This window comes from Euprymna scolopes, chromosome 45 (genome assembly GCF_053919585.1).
Source record: "Euprymna scolopes isolate OS-2025 chromosome 45, ASM5391958v1, whole genome shotgun sequence".
NCBI lineage: Eukaryota > Metazoa > Mollusca > Cephalopoda > Sepiida > Sepiolidae > Euprymna > Euprymna scolopes.
Genome location: NC_136526.1, coordinates 52,289,563 through 52,314,550, shown reverse-complemented (window position 1 = coordinate 52,314,550; position 24,988 = coordinate 52,289,563). Strand labels below are relative to the sequence as shown.

General features: G+C 29.0%; 1 protein-coding gene and 1 long non-coding RNA gene across 3 annotated transcripts in view; both read left to right on the top strand.

Moving 5' to 3' along the window:
* Window positions 1–24,988, top strand: part of LOC145269634 (uncharacterized) — a 38,283-nt gene that overhangs the window by 2,705 nt on the left and 10,590 nt on the right. Inside the window, exons 2-3 of one of the 2 annotated variants that reach the window (XR_013865148.1) lie at window positions 1,575–1,671; window positions 24,366–24,428. This is a non-coding gene — a long non-coding RNA (uncharacterized LOC145269634). Of the gene's footprint in view, window positions 1–1,574; window positions 1,672–6,242; window positions 7,036–24,365; window positions 24,429–24,988 lie in introns of those variants that run through there. The other variant, XR_013865149.1, reaches the window with a different exon arrangement.
* Window positions 7,295–11,432, top strand: LOC145269630 (uncharacterized). Its single transcript, XM_080125349.1, has one exon. The coding sequence runs from the start codon at window positions 8,945–8,947 to the stop codon at window positions 10,484–10,486; it is 1,542 nt and encodes a 513-aa protein (XP_079981475.1). The 5' UTR covers window positions 7,295–8,944; the 3' UTR covers window positions 10,487–11,432.

Below are 24,988 nucleotides of genomic sequence, written 5' to 3'. Positions count from 1 at the left end.
TCCTGGCAAGTATGAGTAGTTTTCTAGTATGGTAGAGGGAGCCCACCTTCTTTGCAGGAATCTATTTGTTCCAATTTATGTTGCCTATAGATGTTTTGTTGATAGTTTAAACAAAGAACTTTCAGAAAGCATGTTATTAGTCAGTGGCTGAGAAAAAGAGAGTCGCCAACTTGATAGGTCCTTAACTGTCATCTAGGCTTCAGCCTCTGTCCCATCAACGAAATGTTGTTCTACAAATACTTTAATGGTGAATGCTCTGACGAACTGCGAGCACTTGTACCTGCTCGACATGACTACCCCGACAAAGCCGACAAGCAACTAAGTCCCACCCCTTTACAGTAGAGATCCCTAGGTGTACAAAAGCCTTTTACTCCAATAGTTTCTTCCCCAGAACTGCAAGTCTTTGGAAGTCTCTTCGGGGATTCTGCTTTCCCAACTGTACTGATATGCAGAAGTTCAAGTGTAAGGTGAACAAACATCTTACTACTCATCACCCTTTATAATGCCCTTGCAAATTATTTCCCCGATAGTAGCCCTCTACGTCAAAGTGGCACTGAGCCTTGTTTTGGGTGAAAATTGAATAAAAAAAGCTTTTTCATAATTGTTAAAGGAAAGAAGTTTAGTCTTGGCAGCAATAAATGCTACCATATATTTATGCCTCATTCCATTATAGACTGAAAGTTTTGTACATTGCATACATATATGTAAACTAGTTTTTCTCACATGTCTATAAAAACATGGTGTCATCAGCAAATATATCAATTTTGGACACAATTTTAGTAAGTTCCTTATGAATATCATGAATAATAAAGGTCTAAGGGTCTAACTCTGAGGCTCACCTGCATTAATGAATGAATAACTTTCAGTTAACATGTTATTACTCATAACAAACAGTGAATTACAAGTTTTCTTATAATTGTAAAAGGAAAGGAGCTTAGTCTTAGCAGCAATAAATGTTATCATCTATTTATGCCTCATTCCACTATAGACTGATTGTAATTTTCTAAGGTTTTGTACATTGCATACATATGTGTAAATTAGTTTTTCTATCATGCCTATAAAATATATGGTGTCATCAACTAATATATCAATCTCGGACACAATTTTATCAAGTTTATCAAGTTTCTTATGAATATCAGGGAAATAAAAGTTTAAGGGTCTAACTCAAAGGCACACCTGTGATTATATCGCGTTTTGTAGGCGTACAACTAGCGAGAACAACCTGAATTTACTTTCACCACATAAAAATATAAGTATAATCTCTAATACTTTCCATTATTTTTTTTCTAGATATGTAATACCTATTGCCATGCTAAGAATACATATAACTGCTCATTTTTTTAGTTTCAAGACATTCAATAGTTTTATCTTCAGTTTAAAAGGAGGACTTTAATCCTTATTTCAAATTCTTGGATTTCTGATTCTACTTTCAGATTTAAAGTAATATTCTTGTAAAAATGTGAGATTTGATAAAAATTGAAATTTTCTGATTGCATATTTTAACAAATAAAGAAATCAGAAGGTCTCACATATTGTTATTGTATTGAATCAAAAAATCTTTTTATTTTGTACAGATTCCTTAAAAAATATTTGAACTGCCTACATTTATAGTCCAAATCCTCAAACCTAGCTTTGAAAGAAAAAAGATGGCTTAATGTGAATATATAACAGGTAATTATTTCTATTTATAAAAATGTTTAATTCTCATTACTTTATCGATTATTTTTATTGTGTGAATTTATTTTATTTTTTGAATTGTAGATTTTCGTTAGGTTATTTTATTTAAACACCATAAACTTTTATGAATATTCTGCTCGGAAATGAATACTGCCCATAATATTTTTGAAAATAAAAAGATGAGAAATTAAGCTTTTCGTGTACAATATATATTGTGCGTATATAAATATATATATATATATATATATATATATATATATGTATATGTATATAAATTGTTCCCTAGACATAAAACCTTGAAACTTTGCCATTTAATAAGGAGTATTCATGAACAGAGTGTGTTTATAATATATCATTTATACACATTATTACCTACATATGTGCATACATGTTTCTGTGGCCATCTCTTATCCAAGATTTCACAAGATAAGGCTAACACAGCAAGTATCATTCAATGATACATGAGTATGTATGCACATATGTAGCTAATAATGTTTGTATTAATATACAAATACACACACACACACATATATATATATATATATTTTACAATGTATGTTACTTGTTATGCCATGATGGATCCTTTCCAAACATTTTAAAATAAGCTATAGGAAAGAAACAATTTTTGTAAAAAAATATTTTAAACGTTCATGGACTTAAAAAAATATACAAAAATAGAAAACTTTAAAAACAAGCGAAGTAAAAAGGGGTGTAATATTTGAAAAGTGTCTAAAAAAAATAACAAAATAGTATTTCATATGTTAATCAAAAATATAAGCTTACTTTATTGTTGAAATTAAAATACAAAACTAAACTACTATAGATACAATGGTTTTATTGTGACATTTTGAGATAGTAAGAAAGTAACGACAATTAGTTATTGATTCATCTGTGACTTGTTTAACAATGCCTTCCATGACATTTCGTATACACACCAGAAATGCAGCCAGACACACAAGATCTCAGTAATATTTTTGAAGCTCTTGTTGTTTAATGCCAATCTGTTAGAGTTTTTCAGATTTGTGATTGTCATCTGTGTAGTATGCCACTAGATACTTGGAGAGTTATTGAGTGTTTTGAGAGAAAATACACCTTCCTTCTGGGAATAATGTTAAGAATGTCCTATTTAAAAATGGAATATCATCCAATCTCAGAACTTCTTACTGAAGCAGATAATTAAAAGCATAATAAGTGTTCAGAAGTATTGGTTTCATACGTGACACATATGTGTTGTAGATATATTAGGATGTTGCATTATTGATTTTTCTCATTATAAGCTATGCCCATAATAGTCTTGATAATTTGAAGAATCATGTTCACAGTTAATCCCACTTTAGCATGGCAATAGGTATTACTGATCTAAACTATATGTTAGATTCATATTGATATTTGCCAGGTTCTTTAAGGTAGGCAGAGCCAAATCTAGAAACAACATATTTTTCTTTAATATTTTATTAAAGGATGCAAAAATATTTCTCATTAATAATAAGGAAGCATGAGTCAAAAGTCTGGCAAAATAAAAATCATGAATACATTTGTAATTGTGCTTTGTGTAGTATGCAACTAGATACTTGGAGAGGAGGGGATGATATATATTGAGTGTTTTCATAGAAAATACACCTTCCTTCTGCTAATAATGTTAGGGATGTCTATTTAAAAACAAATAGAAAACCATGCAATCTCAAAATGCCTGATTGGAATTGAAAGCGTAATAAGTGTTCAAAAATATTGGTTTCATGTGTGACACTTTTATATATGTTGTAAACATATTGTGATATTGTTATCTTAATTTGTCAGATGTGGCACTTTTATATATGTCGTAAACATATTATAATATTGCTTTCTTAATTTGTCTCTTTTTGAGCTATGCTTATAATAGTGATCATAATTTGAAGAATCACATTCACAACAAATCTCACCCTAAATAAGTAATACCTATTGCCATGCTAAACCATGATACGATAGGTCCAAACATCATCCATTCAGATCTTTGATCTGCTTACCTTAACGTGCTTATCAAAAATCAATTTGGGCCTATTATATTATAGTATAGCATAATTATTTAAAGTAGTACAATATTTTATAAGCCTAGAATAGAAGAAATACATACACACTTGTCTTTATAAAAGAAACTCGTATAGTTCAGAAAGATATGATTGCTCTTGCTTTCCTGCTTTTAACTTTGTGCAATTTGCATTGTATTGATTGCTGGATATTCTACACAATAAAATAAAGACAAATTATAAAAATATAATCAAATATGCGTTCAGATATTTGATCTGCTTACCTTTAAAGAACCTGTCAACGGTCAATTAGAACCTATCATATAGTTTTGCATGTCAATAGGTATTACTTATCTAGGGTTGGATTAGCTATGAACATTAATACCTATTGCCATGATACTGCTTTCTTTATTTTTCTCGTTATAAGCTATGCTTATAATAGTCCTGATAATTTGCAGAATCATTTTCACAACAAATCTCACCCTTGGTAAGTATGCTCAACTATTACATGATAGGTTCAAATTGATCGTTGATGAACACTTTAAGGTAGGCAGATCAAAGATATTTGATCAACATTAGCTGCTGTTTTATATTTTCGGTGCTAAAATCAGTATTTGAACTGTATGCATCAACAGTCTTAACACAGCAAACTTTTTCTTTGTTTTGTTGACAACAGCCATCAGTGTGACTAGCCATTTTGGAAGTTCAGGGTTTGGTTTATAGTAAAACTTTGATTCAGAGAAAATATTGCATCTATTTTTGTTGTGTCTGCACAAATAATTAACAAGAACACGGAAAGCAAAGGTATAACAATAATATATTAGGCAGAAAAGTTATATACATATTTACATGTCTTCAGATATACTTCAGTTGGAGATATTCCGGCAGCTGGCGTGTTGCATGTCTTACTGGAGGCAACATAGGCGTTTTGCCTATTTGGCGGTCGTTGCAGAACTCCCTCAGTATTGGTGATTGATACCTTTATATATCTCACTCACCCACCTATGTTAATTAGTGGACATCTCCACAACAATTTTCATCAGAGGATCCAAGTTAAGCTGGCCTTTCACAAATGTTTATATAGAGGGAAAACATCCTATATTCATTACAGATGCCATAGACATAATACATAACACAAAAGATGTAATAGGCTTTGTCTCTTACAATGTGTTGTAACGTGCACTATATATCCATCATATCATCCAAAACTTGTTGCTTTAAATTTATATATTAATATTAGGAAAACTGAGTCACTATAGATTTCATAACCTAGATGGAGATGCCGTTTTCTCTTCCCTGCAACCTCTTTTTCACAGAAAACACATTGCAAGTCTGTCTCTGTTTTATTGTTATTTTCATGGCAAGTGTTCAATCTGAGCTCCAATCTATAGTATTTCCCTGGCCAGACATTCACGAGAAATATTCACCTGGCTGTAAACACTATCAATAATTTCCCCCACTCTTTATCTGTGCCTAAACCTAAACATAGATTCCATGAACAAAGCATCTTTCTTAGAACTGCACGCTTGTGGAACTCTCTTCTGTTGACCTGCTTTCCAGCTGACTACAATATGGTCGTCTTCAAGTCTAACATAAACAAGTTCTTGACAAGTCGTTCCCCTTAAGTAATCCAATTTATCAAATTCACACTTCTAACGATTACCATGATATTGTCCTTTTGACCTTGGTAAGTGGTGAGTCCCTTGTAAAAAATAAAAGTATTGAAAAAACTGATTTTTAATGGCATTCGGTTGACATTTTAAATCATTGACTTCATTAAATGATATAAAAAGCAATGAATACCAACTCATTAAATGTGAATATTTAATTACACGGAAACTCATTTTCATAAAAAATTGAAATTTTCTCAACCAAAGTAATATTTAAAAAATGATCATTAACTTATACATATATAAATAAATCAATTTTAATAAATTAAGTCATAAAAATACAAATATTATAACTTGTGTTTCTTTAATATTTTATTAAATTAGCTAAAAATATTCTCATCAATAATGATGGTTCATTTATAAAATATTATTTTTTATTTGTTTATATATTCTTCAATTTCTTAGAGTATATAAACATTCTTACATGACATCGTTGGACCAAAATTGCTGAAATATTATTCAAAAAGTTTTGCAAAAAGCTGGATTATAATAAGTTATTTATAAAGATCACCAATATTATATTGATGCTTCTCAAAGAATTCTAAACTATAAAATTCTCTTAATTATAAAAAAATTAAATTGTTAAATTTTGAAAATCATTAACAAAGTTTTTGTGGATATTTAGTTGAATATGATCTATAAAATGCAATGAATGTTGTCTATGGATAAGAATTGCAAAAAATATCCTCATTATATTTGAATTCAATTAAAAATAATTTTGCTGACTTTATAAAATGTGTACATGATCACTTTTAAATTTAATGTTTAAACACCAATTCAGACGTCTATCTCTAATTTATCCATTGAAATTGTGTATATATTTAAACATTTTAGTATTTGCAAAAACACCTATTAAATTATTTCATGAAATTTGTCTTTTTTTGTTTTGCAGAATATCGAGCAATTAATACAATGCAAATTGCACAAAGTTTAAAGCTGAAAAGCAAGAGCTATCATAAACTTCTGAAGTATACAAGTGTATTTTTATAAAATCGAATTTTATGAAAAGATATGAAAAATATCCTGAAAACTGAATATTTCCTCTATACTTAGGCTTATTAAATATTGTACCAGTTGTAATAATTATCAAAAGTGCGTATGACTAATGGACTCCTTGACCTTTTCATAAATGCAGTGAATAGTAGAATAAAAAACTTATATCAGACAAATAATGAGCTGCAAATTGTAATAATCTAAATACATTATTTCGTAAATTTAAAATATTACTTTATTAAATGCAAAAACATTCACTGAATCTATCATATGTTCAGTATTCATCAGTCTGTATTGATTTGAAGTGGAGTTTTTTCATTTAATAATGAACTCGACACAGAGGAACATATATTTCACACACACACACACACACATATATATATTTATTTATTATTTTGACCTTAATATCGTTAAAAAAATCAACAATACAAACAACGTAAACAGATAAGCGATAAAAACTAAGCAGTTAAATTGTCTATGGCATCATAGCGTAATGGATTAGCGCGCTGGAATGAAATACATAATGTCCAAGGTTTGAATCCTAAATACAGTCAAACTACGCTGAAGAAAAGTAGGGCTCCGAAACACGTGTGTCAATAGGTTACTCTTTTTCAAAATAATAAATATGTCCAAATAAAAAATGGGCTTAACCTTAATATCGTTTAAAAAATCAACAACAAAACCATATATATATATATATATATATATATATATATATATATATATATATATATATATCTTGCATATCGAGCAATTCTTGTTTAGATGGGATAACTTATAGAATATTACTGCCAATAATATTTTGTAAACGAACAATCTAACGTTTACATAACCACTGATTGTTAAATAAAAACTATTCCGAAGAATATATATATATATATATATATATATATATATATATATATATATATGTTTTTATATACATTATCGCTTACATGGAAAAAATATGCAAATTGCCCAAAGTAAGTGGTGGAAAGCAAGAGAGATCATATCCTTTTGATCTGTACAAAACCTTGTTTTATACAATCTAATTTTATGAAAATATATTTTTTAAAATCCTGGCAACTGTGTATTTCTTCTATTCTTAGGCATTTTAAATATGTACTACTTAAAATACTTATCAAAAGTGCATATGACTAATAAACTATTTGGGCCTTTCATAAAGGCACCGAAAAGTAGAATAATAAAAACTTATACTGAGCTGCAAAATTGGTCGATTTGTTAGAAATATCCATCAAAATACACAGAGAATTGTGAGAATCTATGTACATTATGTTAATATCTAAGGTTTAAATATCATCTATAAAATTCATAAACATTCACTGGATCTATCATATATGTTCAGTATGCATCAATCAATCCACATCAAATATTGATTTCCTGTGGATTTTTTTGGTTTTATAGTGAGCTGGTACACAAAAGAGCCTACATTTTGTATATATATATATATATATATATATGTTATCGCATTGAAAAGCATGTTTTTTATTGAAACATTAAATGTATAAACATTTATTGAATCTATCATATATATTCAATATTCAAATTTTATGAAAATATAAAAATATAAAAAACAACCTGACAACAGTGTTTCTATTCTTAGGCATTCTAAATATTGTACTACTTGAAATAATTAAACAGGATACTAGTCAGAATACTTATGAAAAGTGCATATGACTAATAAACTATTTGGACCTTTCATAAATGCACTGAATAGTAGAATCATAAAAACTTATATGAGACTTTACTAATGAACTGCAAAAATGGTCGATTGATTTGATGTGGATTCATTTGGTTTTATAGTGAGCTGGCACACAAAGGAGTGCTCATTTGGTATAATATATATATATATGTTATCACATCGAAAAGCATGCTTTTATTGAAACATTAAATGTATAACCATTTACTGTATCTATCGTATATATTCAATATTCATCAATCTATTGATTTGATGTCTAACATATTGTAAAACGTATTCATGTGAAATGTATTTTATGAATATGTAAAAAAACATTTTACTAACAACTGTTTATTTCTCCTACATATAGGCTTAATAAATGAACACTCATTTAAATAATTATCACAAATGTATATGATAAATGTACATTTGGGTGCATATATGACGATTACACTCATGAGTCTTTTAATAAATGCAGTATTTCACGCATCAAAATTATTGTAAGAAAACATATTCTAATAGTAAAAGCTAATATGAGACCCTCATTATGGGTTGTAAAAATGGTCAGTTTTGAAAAATTATGAAAATACACAGAAAATTTTATATATTTAACTGAACTTTTAGATATCTATATGCATTCCATTATTTACAAAACGTGTTAATATCCTCTTAAAAGATTAATTAAAAGTCACTGACATTTTATATATTTTCTCTTCATTTGTGCACACTATCCTTATATAATATTGATTATATTAAAAAATATATATTTTCATTTTAAAAATTTTATTGTAAACGATCTACTAAATTCTAAGCACATCAAACTTAAACAAATCTTTTTATATATTATGTTTATTCTAAAATAGAAAAAAAATTTAAATATAAAGAAACAAATTCTAAAAATCGTAAACATTTCTATTTTAAAAATGAACACTAAACCAGATACGGAAGATAAGCCTTACATTTGTGAAGTGTGTGACTCAAATTTTACAAGTAAACAAAAGTTGATTACTCATATGCGAACACATACTGGAGAGAAACCATATTTTTGTGAATTATGTGGTTCTTCTTTTGCAAGCAACACCACCTTGGTCAGTCATATGCAAACACACACTGAAAAGAAACCATATTCTTGTGAAGTATGTGGCTCTTCTTTTTCAAGAAAACATTATGTGGCCATTCATATGCGAACACATACTGGAGAGAAACCATATTCTTGTGAAGTATGTGGCTGTTCATTTATAAGTAAACAATATTTAGCCATACATATGCGAACACATACTGGAGAGAAACCATATTCCTGTAAGATATGTGGCTTGTCATTTACAATGAAACACAGCTTGGACTTTCATATGCGAACACATACTGGACAGAAACCATATTCTTGTGAAGTATGTGGTTCTTCTTTTACAAGCAAACAATATGTGGCCATTCATATGCGAACACATACTGGAGAGAAACCATATTCTTGTGAAGTATGTGGCTCATCTTTTACAAGTAAACAATATTTAGCCATACATATGCGGACACATACTGGAGAGAAACCATATTCTTGTGAGATATGTGGCTTTTCATTTACAATGAAACACAGCTTGGTCTTTCATATGCGAACACATACAGAGGAGAAACCATATTCTTGTAAAGTATGTTGTTCAACTTTTATTAGTAAACAACATTTAGTGAATCATATGCAAAAACATACTGAAGAGAAACCATATTCTTGTGAAGTATGTGGCTGTTCTTTTACAAGTAAACAATATGTGGCTGTTCATATGCGAACACACACTGGAGAGAAACCATATTCGTGTGACGTATGTGGCGTCTCATTTACAAAGAAACATGGCTTGGTCGTTCATATGCGAATACACACTGGACAGAAACCCTATTCTTGTGAAATATGTGGCTCTTCTTTCACACAGAAACAACATATGTTGCGACATTTTCAATCACATACTGGAAAGAAACCATATTCTTGCGAAGTATGTGGCTCTTCTTTTACAAGTAAACACAGCTTGGTCATTCATATGCGAACACATACTGGAGAGAAACCATATTCGTGTGAAGTTTGTGGCTCTTCTTTTACATGTAAACACAGTTTGGTCAGTCATATGAGAACACACACTGGAGAGAAACCATATTCTTGTGAAGTTTGTGGCTCTTCTTTTACAAGTAAACACAGCTTGGTCATTCATATGCGAACACATACTGGAAAGAAACCATATTCTTGTGAAGTATGTGGATCTTCTTTTACAAGTAAACACAGCTTATTCATTCATATGCGAACACACACTGGAGAGAAACCATATTCTTGTGAAGTTTGTGGCTCTACGTTTACACAGAAACCTCATTTAACCTTTCATATGAAAACACATACTGGAGGGAAAACATATTCTTGTGAAGTATGTGGCTCATCTTTTGCAAGTAAACAATATTTGTCCATTCATATACGAAAGCATACTAGAACTTGAATGCCTACTAGACACTATCCTGAAGTGACTCAGGTCTTATTAAAACTATCTGGTACGAGGATACTATTCTCTAAAAGTAAACTGACGAAATGTTCAAAATGACATGGCATTCGTAACCCAAATAAGGTGCTCCATTCTTCGTAAAAGCTAACCCAAAAACGTAACATACTCTACAGCATACGGAAATGGGTATTTGGGGAGATAAAAATTTATAGTCTCAATTTCTCAGTGTTTGTCACGGAGTGCATTGTATGGGAAACACAGATGCAAGCTGTCAGAGCCAACAGAGACGGGTGTACTCGTGATGGGGTCACAGGTTAAAATTGTTGATGCCCAGGTGCAGATAATATGAGACGAATTATATAAACAACAAGAGTTAGTTTGTCGACAACAGTTCAGTCAGTCAGTAAACAACCATCTGAGAGACACACACCTAACTGAGCCGCTTGCACCGTGACCCTCCACCCACCTCTGTCCCTGGAGAGTGTAGTGGAACACATTACAGTCGAATAACTATGTATCTCTTATAGACTTTAAGTGTAAGCCCAATGGAGTGGGCCCTTTTGATTTCTGAGAACTTTGGCTGAAGGTAAATGAAACAAAAAGAGGAAAACTATACTCTCGTAAAATATGTGACTATTATTTTACACAAAAAAGTCGTGACATAAGAACACATACTGGATAGAAACCATATTCTTGTCAAGTACGGGGTGGTTCTTTTAGAAATAAAAATATTTCGCTATTCATACGCGAACATCTGCTGAACTGGACTCTTGAAAAAGAATTTTAAAAACTACCTGCCAAATATACTGGGTGAACAATGTGCAAAAGAGAATTGTCCTTAAATGGACAGTCAGAATCTTTAAGAAATCTCTCGGTTAGAATATTTGAATTAGCAGATGAATGTTTGGCATCTTGACAGCTTGAACCAAATGATTAGTAATTTTTTTTAAAAAAAGGGAAAATATTCTTGTGAAACATGTGGTTCTTTTACAAGTAAACAATATTTGGCAATTCATGTGTGAATCGATACTAAAGATGTCTTGGATAAACTCACTAAAATAGGGGTAAGTGCTAGACATATGGTTGGTTGCTCCACTGACACCCTAGAAGAAAAAGATGAAGAAAAATGAAAAAAAAAGAGAGAAATCATATTCTTGTGAAATATGCTGGAAACAACACGTTTAAAGATACCAAAAGAAGAAAGCATATTCTTGTGAAATATGTGACTCTTCTTTTATTATAACAAAACAAAATATGTTGAAACATGAAAGCACATACTGAAAAAAACTATATTCTTGCAAAAGTATGTAACCCTTCTATTACAAGGAAAGAACTTATGTCACATGTATTCTTGTTGATTATCTTTGTGTTTTTTTTATAAGAAATCTGATACGCTGCATGCAAACACTTATTGTAATATTCTTTTATAAAGCTTTTATATTTTGCAGTGTGTGACCACCTTACACATATGCAAATACATATTCCTGTAAAATGCTTGCTTTTTTTTGCACAGAAACAAAGTTGCATCATTCATGTTAAATGAAATATGTACCACTGCTATTTTGAAATAATTCAATATGTCGCCAAATATAATGAGACTAGAGAAAATTAATTTTATTAATTTACATGGAGGTTTAAAATGAAAGGATACTTGAGTGATAAAAATATTGGGTACTTGTGCACGTATTGTACCGTGCTGAAATAATGTTATTTCGAAAGCCATTCTAAACATGGGGAGAGGGGGTGTTTTGTAACTATTCTGTACTTTCAGTTAACAAATTAATAAAAAAATATATCGGAAAACTTTTATTTAACTCAAAAATACTATTTAAAAATAGCACGGTTCAATAAGTGCACAGGCACTAATGTGTTTTTTTTGTTTTTTTAATAAAACCTCATATTAGGAAAACACTATATTTAAATAAATTCAAGTTGGCTCTACCTAGATCATAAAAAGAAATTAGGTTTTGTTTTTGTTTTTTTTTCAATAAAACCTCATATTAGGAAAACACCATATTTACATAAATTCAAGTTAGCTCTACCTGGATCATAAAAAGAAATTATGTTTCGTTTTTTGGGATTTTTTAAAATATAAAACTTCATATTAGGAAAACACCATATTTAAATAAATCCAAGTGTGCTCTACCTGGATCATAAAAAAATTATGTTTTTTTTTCAATAAAACCTCGTATTAGGAAAACACCATATTTAAATAAATCCAAGTGTGCTCTACTGCTCTACCTGGATCATAAAAAGAAATTAGGTTTTCTTTTTCAATAAAACCTCATATTAGGAAAACACCATATTTAAATAAATTCAAGTTATTATTGGCTCTACCTGGATCATAAAAAGAAATTTTATAAATGACTTGAATAATACAATACAAATTGTACATAAAGGAACGGTTCGAATCCTAAAATGATCTCTCAACTGAAATATTTTGATTATTTTTATAGGGACAACTGTTGATGCGTATATTAAAACACATTTAAAATTAATCTCGGCCAACTTACAAAACTGATTATAAATTTGATAGATTAAATCAATACAAAGTTGGATAACGTTTTTAATGAATGAAAAATTGTAAGTATTATTTTAGAAAAAATTTTTATTTATAAAATTTTTTTTGTTATTTTGACATTTCATAAAATTGGAGTCTGATTTTTCGGTCATATTAGAAATCAATTATTATTTAATTAAAAGAAATGATACGTTTTGAAATCATTTTAATCATATTTTTATATCTTAAAAAAGAATAAAACATCTCTGTAAATGCATAGAAACCGTGCAGTTTTTCTGTCTGTATTTGCATCTGTTCATTTTTTTAGATATTTATAAAGTTATCAAAATTAAATGCAATGTTTTAAACAAAATCATTTGCATGGTATAAATCGAAAGTAGATCATTAGCATAAAACTAATTTTCATACTACTGATATTGCATAGAAAACGTAGTTTTATTCTTTTATTTTATGTTGCGAAAAATAGTTGCTTTATTTAATACAATAAAATAAAATGGCTTCTAAGATAAAATCGATGGGAAAATAATGTCATTGTAAACATTTGGAACACTATCTGGTGCATATGTTTATGTTTTACATTTTGTAGAAATTAAATCAAGACAAAGATAAATAACTGAATGAAATCAAAATATGAATGTTTTTGAAAAAAAATCGTGTTTATAACAGAAAAATATTGTGATGTGAAAATCTCATAAAATCTATGGCTGATCTTTCAGACTTATAAGAAATCAATTTTTATTTAATTCAAGAAAATGATAATTTTTTAAAATCATATTTTTAAATATGTTTAGACAAAAATAAAATATCACTCAAATTGCATAGAAAAGTTGTGCTTATGTTTGTTTTCTTTCAGATATTAATAATTTTCATAGAAACAACTGTTGATGCCTATGTTAAAACACATTTAAAATTAAATCAAGAAAAATGTCACTCGTTTTACAAGAAAAGAACATGTCATAACATATGCGAATGCAAACTAAAATGAAACCGTATTCTTGTTAATTATCTTTGTCGTCTTTTATAAATAATCCAATATGCTGCATTCGAATTCATTATTGTAAACAACATATTTTATAAACCTTTTACCTTTTACAGATATGCATTATATGGTTCTTTCTGTCAAATAAATCTTATATTCTGATGCTACAAAGCAACCATTAGTTTAGTAATTTTTAGGTTGCAAGAAAGTCAAACACATTTTTCAGTGTGTGACCGCCTTACACACATGCAAACACCATAAAGTTGCATCATTCATGTGAAATGAAACATGTTATCCTGCTTTTTTAAAACAATTCAGTATGTTGAAAAATATAATGAGACTTGGGAGAAATCTAATTTTCTCTCTCTCTCTCTCTTTCTATATATATATATATATATATATATATATATATATACAGAAAATAAAAATCGTACATTGCATATTTTAAAAAAATTGCTTGAATGATACAATATAATACAAATTATACATAAAAGAAGGTTTGAATCCTAAAATAATCTCTAAAATTAAATATTTTGATCATTTTATAGGAATAAATGTCGATGCGTATGTTAAAACATGTAAAATAAATAATCTTAGCCAACTTACGAGACTAATTATAAATTTGATATTGAATCAATACAAAGTTGAATAACTTTTTTAATGAATATGGATAGAAACCATATTCTTGTCAAGTATGGGGTGGTTCTTTTAGAAATAAAAATATTTGGCTATTCATACACAAACACCTGCTGAGGAAAAAGAATTTAAAAAACTACCTGCCAAATATACCGGGTGAACAATGTGCAAAAGAGATTAAAACAATTGCACTTAAATGGACAGTCAGAATCTTAAAAAGATCTCTTTGTTATAATATCTGAATTAGCAGATGAATGTTTGGCATCTTGACAGCTTGAACCAAATGATTAGTAAATTTTAAAAAAGAGGGAAAATATTCTTGTGTGAATCGATACTAAAGATAATCCCTACTGCTACATATCTTGAAAATGAAGCTGTTAAACCAGATATAGTGAATCAATACAAAATTGAATAACTTTTTTAATGAATAAAAAATTGTAAGTATTACTTTAGAAAAAAAATTTGTTATTTTGACATTTCATAAAATTGGAATCTGATTTTTAAGTCATATTAGAAATCAATTATTATTTAATTAAAAGAAATGATACGTTTTGAAATAATTTTAATCATACTTTTATATCTTAACACATGAATAAAACGTCTCTGTAAATGCATAGAAAACGTGCAGTTTTTCTGTCTGTATTTGCATCTGTTCATTTTTCAGATATGTATAAATTGTCAAAATTAAATGCAATTTTTTAAACAAAATTAATCATTTGCATGGTATAAATCGAAAGAAAATCATTGGCATAAAACTAATGTTCATACTACTGATATTGCATAGAAAACAATTTTTATTCTGTTTTATTTTATGTTGCAAAAAATAAAACAATAAAAATTACAATAAAATAAAATGGCTTCTAAGACAAAATCGACTGGAAAATAATGTCATTGTATACATTTGGAACATTATCTGGTGCATATGTTTATGTTTTATATTTTGTAGAAATTAAATCAAGACAAAGATAAATAACTGAATGAAATCAAAATATGAATGTTTTTGAAAAAAAATCGTGTTTATAACAGAAAATATTGTGATGTGAAAATCTCATAAAATTTATGGCAGATCTTTCAGACTTATCAGAAATCAATTTTTATTTAATTCAAGAAAATGATAATTTTTTAAAATCATATTTTTTTAATACTTTTAGACAAAAATAAAATATCACTCAAATTGCATAGAAAAGTTGTGCATATGTTTATTTTCTTTCAGATATTTATAATCTTTACCCAAATTTGTGTAGTTTTTCTTTTTGTATTTGTATATAAATTGTTCTATTTTCTTTCAGATATTTATAATGTTACTAAAATGAAAACTTTTTAAATTGATGATTTATACAATATACTCTGATCGTGGATTATTAGTTGGAAAAATATTTTTCTAAGACAAAACCGATTTGAAACGGTGTTGTGTTAAAAACATTCTTCCTATAATAATTGATAAAACTTTATCACCTACTTGTATCGGGTCTCGACAGGTAAGGTGATGGGTGCCTTTCTCAAGTTTGTGATCGGCCTCGTCGTTGGCCAGGGTGACATGGTGGTGGACCTGTCTTAGCAAATTATTTTTAATTACTGATATATACACTACACACACACTCACACACACAAGCGTATATATATATATATATATATATATATACACACACGTATATATATATATATATAGAGAGAGAGAGAGAGAGAAAGAGAGGTGTATGTATAGCTATGTATATAGGAGGTGCCTGCAATAAGCTCTTGTATATTTTATTGTCGTGGATGTTTGAAAATTCAGTATGTTATTTCTATAAGTCTGATAATTTCACGGACAATCTCATGATTTCAGGTTCCAATGAGCAGTTACACAAGAAATTCAAATACACCACACTAAAGCAGTAAAAACAGCTGCTGAATTTACAAAATGCAATCTGAAAGTGGGGACAAATTAGAAGAAAAATATGCAATAAGATACTGTGTTGTTTTTATTACAGAGGCACGTATAGAATCTTTTAAACTGCTTCTGGATCATCTTGCATGAATTGAGCAGCTAGATCTGCGTGGCATAATGCATGTAAGCAAAGCAGATAATATGTGAGGGATGATGGGGGTTTGAAGACGTATGTCAGAACACAAAAATTAGTTTGTCTAATCAATAAGTTCGTGGGTAAGGGCTGTCGTTTATCTCTAGAGTCAATAATTTCACAGATTAATATTAGTGTGATCACTTGATACAAAATTTTACGCGAGGAACTGAACATGCGGAATGTTTACTCGAAATGAGTTTCAAGAGTACTTATAGAGATCTGAAAAAATACGTTGTCATGACTTCAGGGATATAGTCAGGCTGATTTATTCAGACCACGCAATTTTGCATACCCAGATGATCTGCGCTGGAAGATGTAACTATTGATATGACACAAAGATCCAGCAATAGATTTCACAGAGAAAGCATGCTGGTGTTCCTAGATCCAAGAAGGCCAGCCAAGCAAATCTACACAGAATCATGACAACCCCATTTTTAACAGGGCGGCTATGATTAACATATACTGTGTTCGCATTATACAGAAACAACCGAATACTATGTACTGGTTTTAAGGGATTTCAGCAAGAAATTCCATCGGAAGAGACCAGAAAATTTGAATCGGGTCAGTAGCATTTCCACCAAAGTATTGGCAAAAAAAAAAAAACGGGAGCAAGTCATTTTCTCACCTACCGTATAGCCCACACATTTTCCACTTGATATCTAGTTATTCCCGAAGCTCCAAAATATTGCGGATGTCGTTACTAGACATTTGATGACGTGAAATAGTCTTCACACAAGAAGACTTCCATCGAGGCTTCCAGAAGATTTGACCAGTAAAACCAGTGCGTTAAAGACGGAAAAGATTATTCGAAGGGGGTTACATGTTTATGTGCGCACTCTCCATAGGAGTTCCCACAGGAAAAAAAAAGTCTGAGCACTGATTGAAGGCACTATCATATGCATGTAATCCACAATTAAATATAATACGATAAAATTTCCTATAAAAGATTAAAAATCCGAGTTATTTCGTACACAAGACAAATGTATGCATACACTAAACGGAAACCCACACGATATATGTGTTAGCATAATTTTACAGAATCTATCTAGGCTAAAATAAAATGTAGTACTTTTTACATCGTTATTAATATCTTCGACAATAGATAAATGTATGAACAACTAATTAACATGAATACCTAATTTCGTAATATATGCATATTTTACTAAATATCATTTACTATATAATAGTATTACTTTTTATTATTATTTATTGTAGAATTGACATTATTATATTATCATACCACTTTATATATCGTGTCTCTATCCATTTCGCAAATAATACATGTTTCTAAATATAATCTTCCGTTGCGTTTTGATTTTGGGTTTTATTTTCTCTATATTATGTAGGTATTTTATTCACATATTTTTAAACTCATTTATTTCTAAACATATTGATTTACTTCCAATGCTTAATAAATACACTATATATACGCATTGTTACAGCGGAGCATACCTTTTTTGTGCTAATTTATCTCCCATAGAAGAAAACTAATTTTAGTTTGAGACTTATTATTTATAGCAGCTGTAAAGGGCACAAGAATAACTTGTCTGGGACCCAAATTTATAGTTACATTTGGTTGTCTCTTGAGCTTGTAGATATTGTCAGACAATATATTTTAGAAAAGGAACAGTTTGATCTAATGTGTGCGAGTGAACGCGTATATATATATATATATATATATATATACTTCGTCGAAGACATATAAGAAGGGAGACTACTTAGTTCTGATTGACTACCATCGAAAACCTTTATACGTAAACAAATATCCTCATTATCAAATCTTTATTGGTGAAAGAAATAAGTAGACTATCTGTATTTTCTCGCTTCCGCATTACTTCTTTATGTATTAGCAGCATATACTATTTTTTATTCACTAGCTTTGTGTTTTTTCTTGAAAACATAAATTTTTATGACTCCCCATTCACACTTTGTTGTGTGACAAACTGAGCAATTTGTAAATGCTTTAATGATGGCAAGCTCGACTCACGTGAGACGTTCTTTCTAGAGAGGTTAAGATTTTTCTGGCTGCTGTTTTCGACAGCCGTGTAGAGTGGCTTCTGTATCATATGTTGGATAACACCGGGGTGCTCCTACATCAACATACTACAATTAACCATCCTATCCTCTACAACACACGTTTGACACACCGGTTCCCGTCGGATCACCTTAGTCAAGCAACGATGAGCCTGGCCAGTATCAGATGGGTGACCATTTGGAACTTTCGCGTGCTGTATGTGCTTTCCTCTTATCTCGGCATTGGTTCCAGTCGTACTGGAGTGGTCCTTGCCACTGGACTCAAACTGCCGATTCAGTAGATGTGTGTTCTATTTTCTTTCAGATATTTATAATCTTTACCCAAATTTGTGCAGTTTTTCTTTTTGTATTTGTATATAAATTGTTCTATTTTCTTTCAGATATTTATAATCTTACGCAAATTTGTGCAGTTTTTCTTTTTGTATTTGTATATAAATTGTTCTATTTTCTTTCAGATATTTATAATCTTTACCCAAATTTGTGCAGTTTTTCTTTTTGTATTTGTATATACATTATTCTATTTTCTTTCAGATATTTATAATCTTTACCCAAATTTGTGTAGTTTTTCTTTTTGTATTTGTATATAAATTGTTCTATTTTCTTTCAGATATTTATAATCTTTACCCAAATTTGTGCAGTTTTTCTTTTTGTATTTGTAAATACATTATTCTATTTTCTTTCAGATATTTATAATCTTACCCAATTTTGTGCAGTTTTTCTTTTTGTATTTGTATATAAATTGTTCTATTTTCTTTCAGATATTTATAATCTTTACCCAAATTTGTGCAGTTTTTCTTTTTGTATTTGTATATACATTATTCTATTTTCTTTCAGATATTTATAATCTTACCCAAATTTGTGCAGTTTTTCTTTTTGTATTTGTATATAAATTGTTCTATTTTCTTTCAGATATTTATAATCTTTACCCAAATTTGTGCAGTTTTTCTTTTTGTATTTGTATATACATTATTCTATTTTCTTTCAGATATTTATAATCTTACCCAAATTTGTTCAGTTTTTCTTTTTGTATTTGTATATAAATTGTTCTATTTTCTTTCAGATATTTATAATCTTACCCAAATTTGTTCAGTTTTTCTTTTTGTATTTGTATATACATTATTCTATTTTCTTTCAGATATTTATAATCTTTACCCAAATTTGTTCAGTTTTTCTTTTTGTATTTGTATATAAATTGTTCTATTTTCTTTCAGATATTTATAATCTTTACCCAAATTTGTGCAGTTTTTCTTTTTGTATTTGTATATACATTATTCTATTTTCTTTCAGATATTTATAATCTTACCCAATTTTGTGCAGTTTTTCTTTTTGTATTTGTATATAAATTGTTCTATTTTCTTTCAGATATTTATAATCTTTACCCAAATTTGTGCAGTTTTTCTTTTTGTATTTGTATATACATTACTCTATTTTCTTTCAGATATTTATAATCTTACCCAAATTTGTGCAGTTTTTCTTTTTGTATTTGTATATAAATTGTTCTATTTTCTTTCAGATATTTATAATCTTACCCAATTTTGTGCAGTTGTTCTTTTTGTATTTGTATATAAATTGTTCTATTTTCTTTCAGATATTTATAATCTTACCCAAATTTGTTCAGTTTTTCTTTTTGTATTTGTATATAAATTGTTCTATTTTCTTTCAGATATTTATAATCTTTACCCAAATTTGTGCAGTTTTTCTTTTTGTATTTGTATATACATTATTCTATTTTCTTTCAGATATTTATAATCTTACCCAATTTTGTGCAGTTTTTCTTTTTGTATTTGTATATAAATTGTTCTATTTTCTTTCAGATATTTATAATCTTTACCCAAATTTGTGCAGTTTTTCTTTTTGTATTTGTATATACATTACTCTATTTTCTTTCAGATATTTATAATCTTACCCAAATTTGTTCAGTTTTTCTTTTTGTATTTGTATATAAATTGTTCTATTTTCTTTCAGATATTTATAATCTTTACCCAAATTTGTGCAGTTTTTCTTTTTGTATTTGTATATACATTATTCTATTTTCTTTCAGATATTTATAATCTTACCCAATTTTGTGCAGTTTTTCTTTTTGTATTTGTATATAAATTGTTCTATTTTCTTTCAGATATTTATAATCTTTACCCAAATTTGTGCAGTTTTTCTTTTTGTATTTGTATATACATTATTCTATTTTCTTTTCAGATATTTATAATCTTACCCAATTTTGTGCAGTTTTTCTTTTTGTATTTGTATATAAATTGTTCTATTTTCTTTCAGATATTTATAATCTTTACCCAAATTTGTGCAGTTTTTCTTTTTGTATTTGTATATACATTATTCTATTTTCTTTCAGATATTTATAATCTTACCCAAATTTGTTCAGTTTTTCTTTTTGTATTTGTATATAAATTGTTCTATTTTCTTTCAGATATTTATAATCTTTACCCAATTTTGTGCAGTTTTTCTTTTTGTATTTGTATATAAATTGTTCTATTTTCTTTCAGATATTTATAATCTTACCCAAATTTGTTCAGTTTTTCTTTTTGTATTTGTATATAAATTGTTCTATTTTCTTTCAGATATTTATAATCTTTACCCAAATTTGTGCAGTTTTTCTTTTTGTATTTGTATATACATTATTCTATTTTCTTTCAGATATTTATAATCTTACCCAATTTTGTGCAGTTTTTCTTTTTGTATTTGTATATAAATTGTTCTATTTTCTTTCAGATATTTATAATCTTTACCCAAATTTGTGTAGTTTTTCTTTTTGTATTTGTATATAAATTGTTCTATTTTCTTTCAGATATTTATAATCTTACCCAATTTTGTGCAGTTGTTCTTTTTGTATTTGTATATAAATTGTTCTATTTTCTTTCAGATATTTATAATCTTTACCCAAATTTGTGTAGTTTTTCTTTTTGTATTTGTATATAAATTGTTCTATTTTCTTTCAGATATTTATAATCTTACCTTAATTTGTGCAGTTTTTCTTTTTGTATTTGTATATAAATTGTTCTATTTTCTTTCAGATATTCATAATGTTACCAAAATGAAAACTTTTAAATAAAATTGATGATTTATACAATATATTCTGATCGTGGATTATTAATTGGAAAAAATATTTTCTAAGACAAAACCGATTTGTAAACGGTGTTGTGTTAAAAACGTTCTTCCTATAATAATTGATATACTGGACCCTAATTAGTGTATGAAATATTGCATTGCATTAGTTTTTACTAAGATTACATCAGTGATAATCAAAAACATTTTTCTGATTTTGTAAAATTAACTTTCATTAAAAAAGACAACATTTGTGAAATGTCTTCCTTTTTATATGAGATTTTGTTAAATATTGAAGATAAAGCCGCGTTTTATTGCATGTTTTTTTCCAAAAATTATTTGACTATATAAAAACTATTAAAAATATAATTGCTTTTCTATAAAAATTTTATTCCTTATTTTTGTGTTATTCTCTCAAAGAAGATTAAACTAAAATTGCTTTAGGAAAAAAGTAATTACTTTGAGCATAGTCGGTTATGGAGAAGGCAATTTTTGGGAGGAGGAAGTAATTTCTTTGGTAAAATGCTTTCTCAGAATGTGTTATTGTAAAAATAAAATTTTACAATGTAAGAGAACAAACAAGTAGTATTGCCGTTAAAATGAAGATTGAAAAATAAATTGAAAGAGAAAATGATTTAAAGAAACAACTGGAGTAGGAGGAGTAGAAAATGCAAAGAACAAAAGTCATTTTAAAACAAAGGGAAAATGAAGATTGAAAAATAAATTGAAAGAGAAAATGGTTTACAAGAACAAAGTTTCATGGATATTTCTTATGACAAAAGAAATACAAAATTATTCAATAATGAAGAATTATAAATGAGATCATGACACTTTAAACTACAAAATATGATCTGGAATATGACAACTTTCCTAACATCGATACCGTTATCGTCAGCTATTATTTATTTGACCCTTATAAATAAACTTAATAAAATAATTTTAAAATGTAAAGCTATTTGTGATCATCAAAGATGATCTGGTGACCTGTAAGGCAAAGAAAAAATGAACAGGCATTATGTACAACTATCTCGACAATACTATATAAGATGAATAAAGGCCTGTGGGAATGTCAATTAAGAAAAGAAATTACTTTTTAGTGTGTGCCAAGGTAGTAGTCAGAGAAAAAGTCCGACTATTAGGTGTTAGTTGTCCATCTCTTGCCTCTCATCTAATTTAAACAGTTTATGGTTTTCGGGGTAAGACAACCGATTTAGGTTGTCAGCAAGGATCATTTGCTAATCGGTCCTTATGTAACTCGAGATATTAATTAACATTTCACTATAACCATGTGGTCCTGAATTCAATAGTTTAGCACATATTGTGATAAGTCCGTGATGACGGAAAAGGCTTTTTCATAGAGGTCGCTGTGGTATCGCTGAATACCATATTGAATTGTCAAAGTCTCTCATTCATTGCTGCATCTGGTTTGTGTGTCAATTAATCTTTTGGATTTAAATTCAACTGCTTCGCCTTTTTTTATCAGTGCCACACCCAGGTCTTCTGTGAATCATTTCCCTCCATTGATTAGGGTTTACTCTGATCCTAGTATAAAACGCATGTATCATCGGAAGTTGTAGCACTCATGATGTTCAGGATCCCAAATCCATGTTAATTAGCATTCAAGACAGCAAAATGTGTTAGCCTTTTCAGCTAGTTCAGAATATATGTTGTAGCGGACTAGGGTATAATATATATATATATCCTCCAATCGCACAAACTAGGAAAAATGAATTGAATCGAGAAAGAAACAAACAACGCGTTAAATTGAAATAAACGAACTAGAATTTATTTCATGAAGACACAAATAAAAGAAAGCACGTGTTTAGTTTGATGTGCGTCTCTCGCTGTTAGACGCGTGTGCACACACCATAAACAAATCTACGCGCGTAACAAAGATGGCCGCCAAAGAATACAATGCATAATACAACTTTTTATATCTCGATAACTAATTATTTCTTCAAAATTTCAATGCGATGTCCGTATTCAGCATAGTCGAAAAACTTATAAAGTCGTATGACCTTCACCTTCACCGAGGTGAACGATTTATATGACCTTCACCGAGGTGCGCGACTTGACACACAAAAATAAACCGCCTCTTAATCACCTGCTAACGCATGCGTCACTGTAACGTCCAATGACAACAACAACAACAACAACAACAACCTTCTCACTCGACCTGCCTTTATACCACTATCTCAATCCCTTCTCTTGCGCATGCGCCTGTAGATTCCTGACAATCTCGAGACTTCCGCTTATAAAACCCCAAGTTTTGTTGTCGCGCATGCCTATACAAGGCACAAACACGAGGGCGTTTGTTGTGTTAGTAAGTACTACAAGTCGTCATTTAAAAGAAAATTTTGGAGGTGGGGCCTAATCTAAAAAAAATACCTATGTAATTGAATTGACTATCATTGCCTATTTCCTATGACGTGGCAATGGCTCAAGTAAGTGATTATGCGTGATTGCCAATAATTTTTAACAATGAAAGAATGTTTTGTAATTTGACACAACGCAACAAATAAAAAAAAAAAATTGAAATCACACACAAAAAATATTTTTTTTTAATTTTCTGCAAACTTACTTTTCCAGTCGCCATCTTAAACCCGTCAAACTCGTCTCATTTAAATTAACTCCCAGATTGCCAAACAAAAAGTAAGTATTTATTAATTTAATTGCTTTTGAAGCTCTTTTTTTACTACAGGGGCGCGTCCAAACTATTATGATTCCCTTTGTCTTAATAGAGAAACGAGAGGTTTGTATTACAATACACATAGATTCGAAAAAAGGGCAGATTTGCCGTTTAGTTGTACAAATATACTCGAGCCATGTAATCACCAAAAGGGACTCTAAAACGTCGACACCGGTATCGAGTATTTTTTTTCTTTTTTACATGTTTCACAAACTTTAAATGGGTAAAATATAATCATGTGATTAAAATTTAATTCAAATTAACCACGTTGTTTAACAAATTAAAAAAAAAAATAATAATGCAAGATGAAGTTTTAAAATGATTAAATATATTTTATTTCATAATTTAAAATTAAAAACATTGAACAATAAAAATGAAATTTTGGGTACTTATGTATTTTTCGTGCCGTGCTGAAATAATAACGTTATTATTTTGAGAACTATTCTTAATGAGGAGCCTCCTGTTTGTAATTGTAAGGTGGAAGCACAGAATAGTTACAAAACATCCTCACCACCTCAATTTA

Coding starts and splice junctions, on each gene's coding strand:
- LOC145269630 (XM_080125349.1), top strand. CDS start 8,945: ATGAACACTAAACCAGATACGGAAGATAAGCCTTACATTTGTGAAGTG.